At 38.9% G+C, this 12,624-nt stretch overlaps 1 protein-coding gene across 5 annotated transcripts in view; it reads right to left on the minus strand.

Moving 5' to 3' along the window:
• The window catches only part of LOC105564600 (lachesin-like), a 52,997-nt gene extending 48,736 nt beyond the window's left edge, over positions 1-4,261 (minus strand). For 2 of the 5 annotated variants that reach the window (XR_001009138.1, XM_012017084.1), the window contains exon 1: positions 3,369-4,261. Coding sequence is in view for 1 of the 5 variants with exons in the window: in XM_012017084.1 (XP_011872474.1) it covers positions 3,369-3,490 (122 nt within the window). In the remaining 4 variants the exon portion in view is untranslated. The remainder of the gene's footprint in view (positions 1-3,368) is intronic. The other 3 variants (XM_012017085.1, XM_012017086.1, XM_012017087.1) reach the window with 3 other exon arrangements.
• Between the last annotated feature and the right edge of the window lie 8,363 nt (positions 4,262-12,624).

The raw sequence follows: 12,624 nt of genomic DNA on the forward strand, positions 1-12,624 counted from the left end.
CTCTCTCTCCTTCATCCCTCCCTTCCTCCCTCTCCTCCTTTCATTGAAAATATTTTTCCTATCCATCCTCCGGATGCCTCGTGTCTCTTCGATCGGATGCATTATTCTCATACGCCTTTATTGAATTTATTATCCCAGCCCATCATTACTCGCTGCATTACCGGAATCGCTTCTACCGTTTAATCCCGATCTACTCCCTTTCTCTCGTTTGCTTATTTTCGACGTCGTAATATCGGACGCCACCTACTATAGAGGTAATTTTCTACGAGGCGCCAAGTAAAAGTGTGCGCCTATAAATCTGATTTTCACCGTTATCGGGAGTCACCCGCCGTGGAGAGATTGCCAATATCAACGTCCATAAAGACGATCTTGTACGAGTAAAATTCCATACTCTACTCTTTTATAGATGCATTTACCGCTGCCCGAATGTTTGCCCGCAAACAATCGCCGCGGGAAGAAGAGTCAGGCGAATGTTACGGCTAAGCCGGAATACCAATCGGTCCTGCTATGCGGCAGCGCGATAGAAACCACGTTCGGGAAAATGCTAAAATCCTAGAAACGCTAAGCGAAAAACACGAACCCACGGAGATTTATAGGCGACCAAATTTTCCTGCCGCGAACGTAAATTCACTCCTCGCTGTGGAATAATGACTGTGAAAGTTTCCTGTTCTCGTTTCACTGCGGGAATTTCAGGATTTTCCAAAAAAAAGGATTAGCGCAAGCGAGAAGCTTGGTACATACGTTTCTTCTAAGTCTTTTATTCAACACGTTAAAAAAAGTTCTTAAAATTAAAGCTGAAGAGAGAAAGAGAGAGAGAGAACGGTCATATCACGGCAGCAGATGTTGTATTTTTATAAACAACTTAAAATGAGAAATAAATATTTCTATAATAAATATCACTTATTATATAATAAAATGTTAGGCTTGCTTAAAATTCCGCCTAAAAACTAGATGTGCATTGCTGTGTTTTGCAACATTATATTTACATTATGTTTACTTTATCATGTTATGTTTTTTTAAATCTTTTCTCACTTGTAACGAAGTAAAAGCGTCATCATATTTATATTTAGCGCGGTTACAATACAATAAAGTTACAAATTTAATGTGTAATTTTATTACATTTAAGTAAATGCCAAGGGTTGAATCTTTCGTGTCTAATAAATTATTATATATTGGCATATTTTCTATTTATGTACTTGATTGTTATCATAATGGCCATGACTTACTTACGTGATTTATTATATTAAGTTCGATGTCACTTTATACAAATATTATATTTACAAATATTACATTTGATAGGTAATTTTATACAAATGTTATGTTTGCAAATATTATATGTGATGATAATTTTATTGAAATTTGACATATTTTTGTAGGTTCAATATAATTTAAACCCGAGTATTGATCATATCAATTTGTTTTACTTATGGATCACTAGAATTTTAAATTTACTTTTCAGAGATAAAATTCAAATAAATAAAATTGCAGTTACAATACATATAGCTTCGATACCTTATATTTGTATGAAGAATATATTACGCTTTATACAAATATTTTTGTTTTTGTTTGTATACATTTCTTTTTATTTGTATAAATTTCTTTTATGTTAAATGAAAAAATTCCCGTGTATCGTATTTTCGCACGGGCAGTTTCGCGTCATGATCAATACCAAGATTGGCAGAATACATAACGATCGTTAGAAAATATGATGAAATGGCACAACGTATACGTGAAACACGCGGGAGACGCTAACCCGAAGTGACATTGATCCCTATCGTGCGAATAGAAAATATAAAAAGTGATATACGACGAAAGAATTTACTAGTGTAGTCGGCGGGCTTAAACTGTCGTTCCCTAATAGTCGTTCTCCCCAGCCCGTCTCGTCGATTCCCGCTCGACGAATCGATCGTGCGGGCCGAAAATCGCATCCAAGCCGAGTTAATCGCGTCCGAAACGACGTCGCGGAAAAACTCCCGAGCGACCGATCAATTTACGGACATACTTTATCTCGGCGGCGTTCTCAATAATCTTTTTTCTTATGATAATACACCTCCCTGCCAAATGGGGCAGATTTGATTCCACCCCGCGCCGGAAATCTCCACGATCCGCGATTCCTCATACCGGCGACGTTATATCACTCTGAATGATTTATTCCGGCTATCGCATCGCGGTAGCCTCTCCTCTCTCTGGCTCTCTTCCATAAACGCGAAGAATAATTCCAGCATATAATACCGCGGACGGACATATGTCTGCTTTATGAGTGACCGGCATTGTGTGGAAATGGATTAATTCGGATATCACGCAAATCGTGCATAAACATCATTTCGTCTGAATAGAATTGCTCTAAGCGTTCTCCGACGATGAATTCGCATAATCACGTCGCCATGCGACATATGGTTCCTCATGAGGTAACATTCAATTGGGATTTCGGTATGAAAGAAACTATACATAGAAATATGTTTAATATTTACAGCGGATGTTATATCTGGCAATGGAACCTTTCCGACTAGTCTTTTTAAAAATCCGTCGTAATCTTATTGAAAGAAATATTAATAATTTAATATTTCCATTTATATCAGAAATGTTAATATAATACATTTCACATTTTTGACGAAGCGAATTTTAATACTTTCTTTACGATTAATCTTGCTTTCCCCGAATGTGTATTTTTCCTCGCCTCTTTCGATTTATCTAGATAGACGCCGTATATTTTTCCTCCCAAGACTGAGGAGATATGAACGAATGCATTTTTAATGTCCATATACGTAAGAGTTCGATAATGGATATATTTCGTGCAAGGCGCAGTGTCAACGTCGAAAACTGATCTTTTCTTAAAAATTGTGAAAGACTAATTCTTAAAAAAATATAGACGAGTTTTTTTCATTTGTCGTGTTTATATAAACTGACTGGAAAAAATTTTATCCTCTTTAGATAATTTCGTAATTATTTTAATTCAACACGATATTAATTCATATAAAGTTATCAGGATGTTAAAATATTCATAAGTACTTATGTCCGACTTATAAAGTTTATTAAAATTAGTCTTTTGGAGATTTATATGAAGAAATACAGAATTTATTTAAATTTATGAGATAGACTTTCGCGTGTTTAAATATTACCGAACAGTTATTATATAATATCTATTTCACATCTAGATTATAACTTGTAACGATCTATACTAAATGCAATTTAGAATAATATAACATATTAATTATTCAGAAGCATTATTCTAAATTAAATTTCACTCGGTTAAATTTGCGCTTTGTCTCCGAAGAATAAATTAATCGGAACCATTAGTAGCCATCAGGTATATTGGCTCGTAGACTTTGTCTCGTAAAACTGCACCCTATAAACGTATTTTTATTTACCTACACTTTTTTCTCTTTCTCTGCACACAGAGAAACACGTTCGGTATGTGAGTCGTGTAGTTGAAAGGGCGGAAGAAGAGAAAGGAAAGAGAATATCTGAGCTCTCTTTCTCCCTGCAGCATCCACGCATAACGTGAACTACAGCGCAGTAACTCACTGCTTGCGTAAAATGCTCTAAAACGTCCTTTTAACAATATCGTTTACGTTAACGTCGCAGTAACGCCAGTTTTACGCGTACTCGCGTCGATTTTTATTTGAGATCGCGGCTGCCATGTTCAGCGCCGGAGCAACTTATCACGCAAAAAGAACGCGACTGCACTGCAATTGCACCGTGGCATACCAACGTGGGCATATCTCTTCCCTCTCCTGCCTTTTGCTTCAGCCTTACACACAGTGCGTCGTCCAAATTACAAAGACCACTCTCCGCATCCGCGTCGACAATGGACTGTTATCTATACATGTCAAACTCACTCCGGTTCTACCGAAGGGATTCAAATCCTCGAGCGTGATATCGCCGCTTGACGGAGGGCGTGTAAAAGTAAATTAACTTCACTGTCAATTTTAGCGAAAGAAAGAAACAAAGAAAGAAAAAAGAAATTAATAATTCTCCCATCTCGAGGAATATTACCTCGCGAAGAAAGTGTAGCATTATACTGGCAAGAGTGTGACACGGCGCGCCATATACGCGCGTATCCTTTTTTTTCCCCTTTCGTCCGCGCACTATTTTTTCCCCTCTTTCCTCGAGTGGACTCGCGAATTTTGCACGTTTTCCGGCCAAGTGTCACCCGCACGATCGTGAGAGTCGCGCGGCAAAACTACACCTCCGTCGACGGACGCATTCCCGGGCGTCGGGACGCGTGTACTGACTGCGCCGAGCTGGCCGCGCCGTCGAGCGAGTCGAGAGAGCGGCGTCGGGACGCTCGTCGTGACGGGACGCGCTCGACTCGCATGGCGCAGGCCCGCAGGACTATACGGTATCGCTTTTCTTCTTTCCCACTGATTCTCCTAGCTCTCTATCCTTTTCCTCCCCCCCCTCTCTCTCTCTCTCTCTCTCTCGTCTCTCCTTATCTCTCTTTCTCTCTCATCCTATCGTTCGCGCCGTTGGATATAATATTCAATTTATTATGTACCTTTGATACATGCGGACCGCCGCGCCGGAAAAGTGGGAGGCGCGAATGCACGGCAGCCACAGGCTGCCGGCTTTCCTTCCGGGGAGAAATAAAATGAGGAAAATATGAGAAACGGGTGAAAGAAGGAGAAGTGCGAAAGGACGAGAGAACGGAGGCTGCAGCGGCAGCGGGACGTGATGGTGAGGAGGAGAACGGACGGAATCGGCAGCAGCGTTCCGCTCGAGGGTGAATTGTCGAGATATTGTCGATCGGGCAGCTCGCCCCTCGATAAAGCGCCTCGGTCAAAACGTCCTCCTTTTTGGTGCTCGACCGGCTGACGAGCGGGAAAAAGAGTGCCCGGGACTGAAGTGCCGATCGCTATGTCAAAGACGAGGGAATGAGGAAAAAGCACGACGTTGACGAGAACGACGACGACGACGACGATGCGCCAGGGGATCGAACCGGACGTGATTGTGTGGATTTGTTCGCGCATGTTTGCTTTTTCGCTAATTGTTGACGAACGAGCCATCGTTACTGTCCGGATTTACTCTCGAGAGGTAACATGACGACTTTGTCGCGATTGATGTATCTAGAGTTCCCGCAGGGATAACCGATCTGCCCAGTCATTTGGGCTTGGCAAACCCGAGCTCGATTCACTGCGGGCACTCGCATATGTACATCACTTACACGTGTACACACACACGTTTTTCGAATGACGATGCAATGAGCATTTGAGGAAAAGTAGAAGCAAGATACTTTATGAGATAATTTAACGTAAGGATAATAAAAAGAATGGAATTAAAACAACGTTCTCGTACGTATTTAATCTATAGGAGAGTCAAGACTATAACTCATTCATCATAGCAACACTCATTTTTATACATTCCATCTTATTCTCACTTTTTATACATCTTGTAATTAAAGAAAAACAAGTTGCACCTAGGATAGAAAGCCGGGAGAAAGTTGTCTTATTTCAATAATAATGATTAATCACTCGTAATATTAATCAAGAAAGTAATTTAGGTATTATGTCAAGTATAATGATATCAATTTGATAATTGGAATTTATAGAGTATTTTTTATAAAAAACTTTTGAAAATATCTCTGAGAACTCTAAAGATAGGAAAGGATGAATCGTATCGTAAAATAAAACTGCCCTTTTAAAAGGATGACATAATCGCGTAATGTTATATCTGTAATAAACTTTAAGATATGCCATCTCGGAGCGTAAGGCGAAGTAGCTTGCATATCGCGAACTTTTGTTCTATCTTTCATCGTAATGAAAATTTTACTGCAAGTCCGTCGAATCGGAAATTTGTTTAGCGGGAATTAAACGCCGCTATGAAGATATGCCAAATAGGAGCCAAGCTAAAAGTAAAGATAATATAATTAGCTACTCGCCCAGCTTATTAAAAGTTGCTTTAAGAAGCTGCCAAGATATCGCGAGATGCTTACTTTTAATTCATGACAGCTACTCGTTGGGAGATTGTTTTCAGTCGAAATTCTTTAGAAAAGTGCATAAACGTTTTATTTTTGAGATATCGGATTTGCATATTTCTTCCGGGGTGCGAGCGTATTTTCTGAACAATCTCGCGCAAAGTTAATTGGTCGTCGCGGTAAAATAATTATTTTTTTCCTATTAAATTATGTATCTTGCAAATTAGTCTCTTCTTTCGAACTCTTTGGATAAGTATTATTAATATTGACAAGTCCGAAGAAAGAATTTAATACATTTTGCCAATAACTGATAATATTTTTAATAATTAATTTCGCTTTGTGTCTTATTTATCAAGTTTTATGTAAGCTGATTAATAATATAATTAACATAAACGATATCTTTACTCGTCCGCGAATATTTTGTTACATTTAAAAATAGAAACTAAGTTTAATTCGTAAAATAATACACCTTAACATTTTAATGTTAGGTATACATCTTGGATACGTTGAGATGTTAATATTTAATCTATTATAATTTGGTAATAAACTTCTAAGAATCCTTTTAAATTTTAATTAGCAATTTTAATTCCCACATGACGGATGGCTGCGTCGTGTGGGAATTAAACCAATTGAAATAGATGCCCCTCGATGATGAAATTATGCTTACGGATTAGTCGGAAGCCCCCAGGGTGGCCCTCGTTGGTGTAGTACAAGGCGTCGGGGGCGCATGAAAAATCGCGAAAATTTTTTTTAATATCTCGTAACACGAGGCGCGCCGAGGTACAAAGGCGCGCACTTGCGAGGCGTAAGGCCGGAATTTATGAGAGAAGAACATTCCCAGGGATAGTGCCGCGGCCTCCTTCTCGGGCGGCTCCTCAATTATGACAGTGAGAAAAAGTACACATTAAGGGGATTGCCCGGGGGCGGCTGAAGCAAGCACATGCATAGCGCGCTACAAAATTGCCGCTTAAGCTGCAGTGGGCGGTGATAAATGTAGAAAGGTTAGAAGCACGTTTTGACGCGGGAAAAAACGAAAATAAGAAATAAGAGAGCGAGAAAGAGAGTGGGCTCACCGCAAAGCTCGATGTGCTTATTAAAAGAAAGGCGAGCTGATGAAGTGCAAGCCTCGCTCCCCCCCCCCTCTCTCTCTCTCTCTCTCACTCGCTCGCTCGCTCTCGCTCTCGCTCTCGCTCTTTCTACTCCCCACGCGGCGGTTGTTTCGTGATGAAGGGACGCAACGAGATTAACCGTATTCATTTGCGATGCTCGTTTCCCTCGTCCGGTGGAGGTTCAGAATTTTTTAGGTTGCACTCCTCAATCATAAATCCATTAAAAACCTAACAACCTGCGGGGCGCCGTGCATCTGTGCATGTGCGTCTGTGTAGTGGCGCGAGTCGTGTGACAAATGCATTAACTTTTAATAGGGGCCCTCTCTGTGGGCGGAAACAATGCTTCGAACTGATTTAACGTCCGCAATAATTGGACGCTCGATATCAGGAGTAACGGCCAACTTTTTCGCCGACTGATTTAATATTAGCGGTGGACGTTCTCATTCGCGGAAGACGGGGGCAGGACGGGAAGGCTACAGGGCGCTGGTAATTATCGAAAAAACATACTGCAACCTCAGCCTCAATCTGACCGAGAGTAATGGCTCGTTACTTGGGAAACGACGCTTCGGAAGCCCCGCGCGAGACTCGGAAGCACGAACGATGCGGGTTGCGTCGTTATGCAACGACGATTCACTCCTCTGTACTCGACAAGCGCGGAGAGATTTAAGTCTAAAGAGAAATTTTTCAACCAGAAGCCTGCCACGCTTCAGAATTATGGACGCGTGCTTTCAATGCAAATTAATAAGACACGGATAAATTCGATTAATATTTTTTATTTTGAGCAAAAGTGAAAATCCCTTCTTGATGTAAATAAGTTTTGAAATTATAATTTTTTATTGTTTTATTTAAGAACTTTTGGCTACATGTGCCTCGTTCCGCAATTTGTACCATTTGTTTTGTATTCTGCACAATTTACTATTGCTTGGAACAATATAAATACGTCAAGATTAATAAATTCCGTTTATTCTCTTTTGCTTTTTAACTACGGAAACATGGCATGTAATTATCTACCTTTGCGCGGATGTTTTGCAAATTGCCAATACGTTAATGGATAACGCGAATGAAGAGAAACGATGTTCTTGCTTTTCTTTTATTTATCGAGGAAATGCTTCGAAGGCCGTGAATGAAGATATTGGATCGTATGAATAAACTGCAGCAAGTGCCTGTACCTTTATTCATCGGAGGAAATGCTTCGAGAAATACGAATGAAGATATTGGAGCCATATGCTTATTTCTCGGACGCAAAGCATTTCATTTTTTACAAGTAAAGAAATTGTGGGACACGTTACATAAATATATGATCGGACAGAGGCATTTACTATTGTGGAATAAACAACGAAAGTATATCGTAATGAAACCTAACTCGGTGTATATGATATAATTTAACATATGATATGCGGTATAAAATGAATATCAACAACACTTATTTACTGCATATACAACATTTATTATGACATAATACATATTATTAATTGGTCCAGATTAATGACGTTTGTTGCGGTAGCGATGACAAACAATACGCATTTACAAACATACTGTCCAAGAATCTCGAGCGTTACTGCCGGACAAAGGAATTTTCCACAAATGTACCGCGTCTTTTTGCATTTTGATCAATGATCTAGGGTTGCACGTGACACGCGTATTCAAACGTGTATGTATTAGTAAAGTTGATTGTCCGTTTTCCCAGCGCAGAGACGGCGGTGTGACATCAAGCTCTCATGCTTCGCAGACAAACTTTTGTTCAAGTTCAATAGAGTTAGCGAAATAATGTAACGTTAAATGCGTATACTGACCTGCTATGTGGGCTGTTGCGGAGTATGCAAAGCTAACGTTGTTTTTTTATTGAAACAATTGAAAGAAAATTACCGATAACGTGTCTTCTTAAATGCCACGCATTCGTGTTACTCTAATTGTATTAATTTGGAGTCTAGTTAATTTCGTTTGAATCGACGCTCAATTGAAGTAATTGATTAATCGGTAATACTACTTTTCCTAATAATAATGAAACCAAAGAATTATTCGCACGGAATGTACCTTTGCTTTAAAATCTTTTCAATTAAACATTCTTTTGTTCATACCCTCTGATTTAATTATTACGTTTAACAAATATATTGTCGTTAATACGCAATAATAATTAACAAACCCGGGATATAAGTACTCTAAATAATCGCAGTTATTTCACCGTAGATAGAGTTTTAATGCACGCTTCGAACGTTCTGTTACGTTTAATTAAAAATATTCAGGATTTATTTTCGCGATTGCAGGAAAAAAATAAACCAATCGGAAGCTCAGGTTTAGAGTTTATTGTATTCGCAAACCAGCCAATTAAATGATTTTACAATTAATAAAATGACACACGACATGTGAGTGCGGTCGCCGAAGCTGCAAACACATTACGGGTGCAACCGATTTTGATTACAGTTAAATTAAACTATATTTTGATTTTACCGTCCGTAATATATCGGAAGCAATTACCACAAAGTCGAGAGCTATATTACTCAAAGTCCTCTTTTGTATGCATATTAGCAAAACGATGAAACATATTAAGCGATTGTAATAATAATAATAATAACAACAACGATAATAACATTAATGGAAATAAAATTAAACATTATGATTTGAAACGTTGCTTTCGGACAATACTGCGTTCCCTCTCTTATTAACCATAGTATTATATTAATTAAAGGGTTGAATAGGGTAGAACAGATTAGTGAAATAACAAAATAACATAATAACGTACATGGAGAAGGAAATGGTGAAAATTTGAGAAAAATAGGAATGAAATAACTGTCGAGAGAAAGTATAAAAGAGATAAATAACAGAAAATGGGCAATTGAGACACTTTTTTCGGATTTATTTTATAGATTGTTACGAGATCGCGATATTTAAGTGTATTGAAGGTAATACACAATTCTACCATTGAGTAAAGCAAGTGTAAGTGTGTGTGTGTACATACAATATACAATATATATATATTTATATTTATATAATATATTATATATATAGCTGCGATTACGTGTCTAATACTATTATCGACTGTAATATATCGAGAACCGTATTATATCCGGATTGGAATTATATCGAGTTACTGCTGCTACTGAGAGAACTTAGGAAATAATAGTCTTTAGAAATGTTCGAATAGTGATAAAGCGGCATGTATAACTGAAAGGTCGGAGGTTGCTTGCAAACTTCATTATAAAGCTGCGCACGATGTAAAACGATGGCAGCTAGATATCTTCTTTTGTAACTTTGTTTAAGGAGCATAATATCCCGGCGGACTTTTGCGATCCGTAACAGCAAAAAGCTTGCAGCAGTAAAATGCTTTAACCTACTTTATAAACGCTAATTAAGTCCGAAACGTATTATTATATTCCTAATGAAAATTGAAAACAGTGGGGAAGGATTGTCTTTTGGCGGTGCTTCCAACTTTCCTTTTGTTTCGCTTCTCCCACGGCTCGTTAAAATCCCATCTTTACGCGTCCTTCTCCCTTTGCCGCGCGACTCCGTCAAGATTACTAAAGTGCTGGCGCGTTATCGAAATCGCGGAAACGCGTGTTATCACGTTTGATACATATCCGCAGTGCGGGATGTGCGAAGAAAATATTCGTTACCATGCGGTGCATGGAATTAATTTCGGTACTACATGGAACGGTGAGCGGTATCGCGCTCGTTGCTCGAGTACATCCACTGCACTCAATAACAACGTCTGCTCGATCACGTTTGGAAAATAAAACGAGCGTGCGGAAATGCCCGCTCGTATAGCACAGTCCGAAAATATTTTCCCGGGCAGGGGGGCCCCCTCTGCATAAATCTGGTAGTGATTTATCTACTACGTTTAATATCGGATTTCGTCACGTCCGCTCGCCGTCGACTTTCCAGCCAGCCCGCAATAGGTATATATGACCGTCCGATACTGTGAAAGCGCATCGATGATTTTCTCATGATATTTCGACACCTCGGCATCGATTTGCACTTTGATATTAGATATATGTGGACAATTTATATTTAGCAGCACTGTGAGAACGAATATCCATTATATAAATCAATTAGGATACTCTCTTACAAATTGACTAAATAACTTGTCTCTTTAGAAGATACTTTACAAGTTATTCTCTAGAATATTTTTTAGAGAGACAGGAACAGTTCTCTCTCCCTTTTAGAGAAAAAAATTATTTGGTTAATTTGTAACATTCTTGCTTCTTTCCAACGAGTAATGCTATACTTATAATTTTTAGAGATATTGATAATTTATATTTAACAGTAGTGTGAGAACGGATATCCACTATATAAATGAATTAGAATACTCTCTTGCAAATTGACTGAATAACTTGTCATTCTAGAAGATACTTTAGAAGTTATTCTCTAGAATATTTTTTAGAGAGACAGAAACAGTTCTCTCTCTCTCTCTCTCTCTCTCTCTCTCTCTCTCTCTCTCTCTCTCTCTCTCTTTCTTCTAGAGAGAAAAGTTATTTGGTTAATTTGTAACATTCTTGTTTCTTTGCAACGAGTGATACTACTTATAATTTTTGGAGATATTAACAATTTATATTTAGTAGCAGTGTGAGAACAAATATCCATTATATAAATCAATTAGGATTCTCTCTTGCAAATTGGTTTAATAACTTGCCTCTCTAGAGGATACTTTAGAAGTTATTCTCTAGAATATTTTCTAGAGAGGCAGGAACAATTCTCTCTCTCTCTCTCTCTTCCTTCTAGAGAGAAAAGTTATTTAGTTAATTTGTAACATTCTTGCTTCTTTGTAACGAGTGATGCTACTTTTAATTTTTATCCGCAAACAGTTTCCACGCTCTGCATCCTCGGCGCATGCTTAAATTACATACGAACTTTTGTACACACACGTACACATTTACATGCGCGTGTAAGTCTGATCTGTCGCTCGCGGAATCCTTCCTTTTCTCCGCGTGGAGGAAAGGAAGGATTGTGCACGCGTCGTTCCCCGCGCGAGCCCATCCGGAAAATGCGTTTACCTTTTCGCGCAACCTACTAATGCCGCCCAAATTCTGCATACGCATACAGCTGCGCGTTTCCAGGATGTGTAAACGTGTATTTGTGTGTGTGTGTATATATCTGTATGTACATATAATAGGCGTGTGTACGTTCGTAGTATATATTTCATAAAATACGTGACTTCGCGTATTTTCACCAGCTTATCTTCGCCACCGCACACGTCGCGTACACGTACAGACGTTCACAGCCACAGTTCTATCTCTCCAGCTCGGAAATCTTAAGATAAAAGTTAATCCGCCACGTTTACATTGGACTCGCGCTTCTCCGTGCAACGCCAATTGCGCCCTTTGATTATTGACAATACTAGACGGTACTTTTTGCATTGTAATTTTCTTTCTTTAATTAAGAAGGATGTATACTAAACCGGATCGCGGACGAGCGCGAGCAAACGGTAATGAGCAATAATTTGCTTCAATGATCAATGATAAGCACCGGCAGGACACCCAACGTCGTTTGCACCGATTGAAGCGAATTGTTCATTCATTCGCGTTCGCTTACGTAGCTCGAACCTCGCTTTACGATAGATGATTTTCTTTTCTATGCTTAATGCTACGCTCGTGCTTTATCCTAGAA

Source organism: Vollenhovia emeryi, unplaced genomic scaffold (assembly GCF_000949405.1).
Source record: "Vollenhovia emeryi isolate VEMERY1.0 unplaced genomic scaffold, V.emery_V1.0 DF939161.1, whole genome shotgun sequence".
In the NCBI taxonomy this organism is placed as follows: Eukaryota; Metazoa; Arthropoda; class Insecta; order Hymenoptera; family Formicidae; genus Vollenhovia; species Vollenhovia emeryi.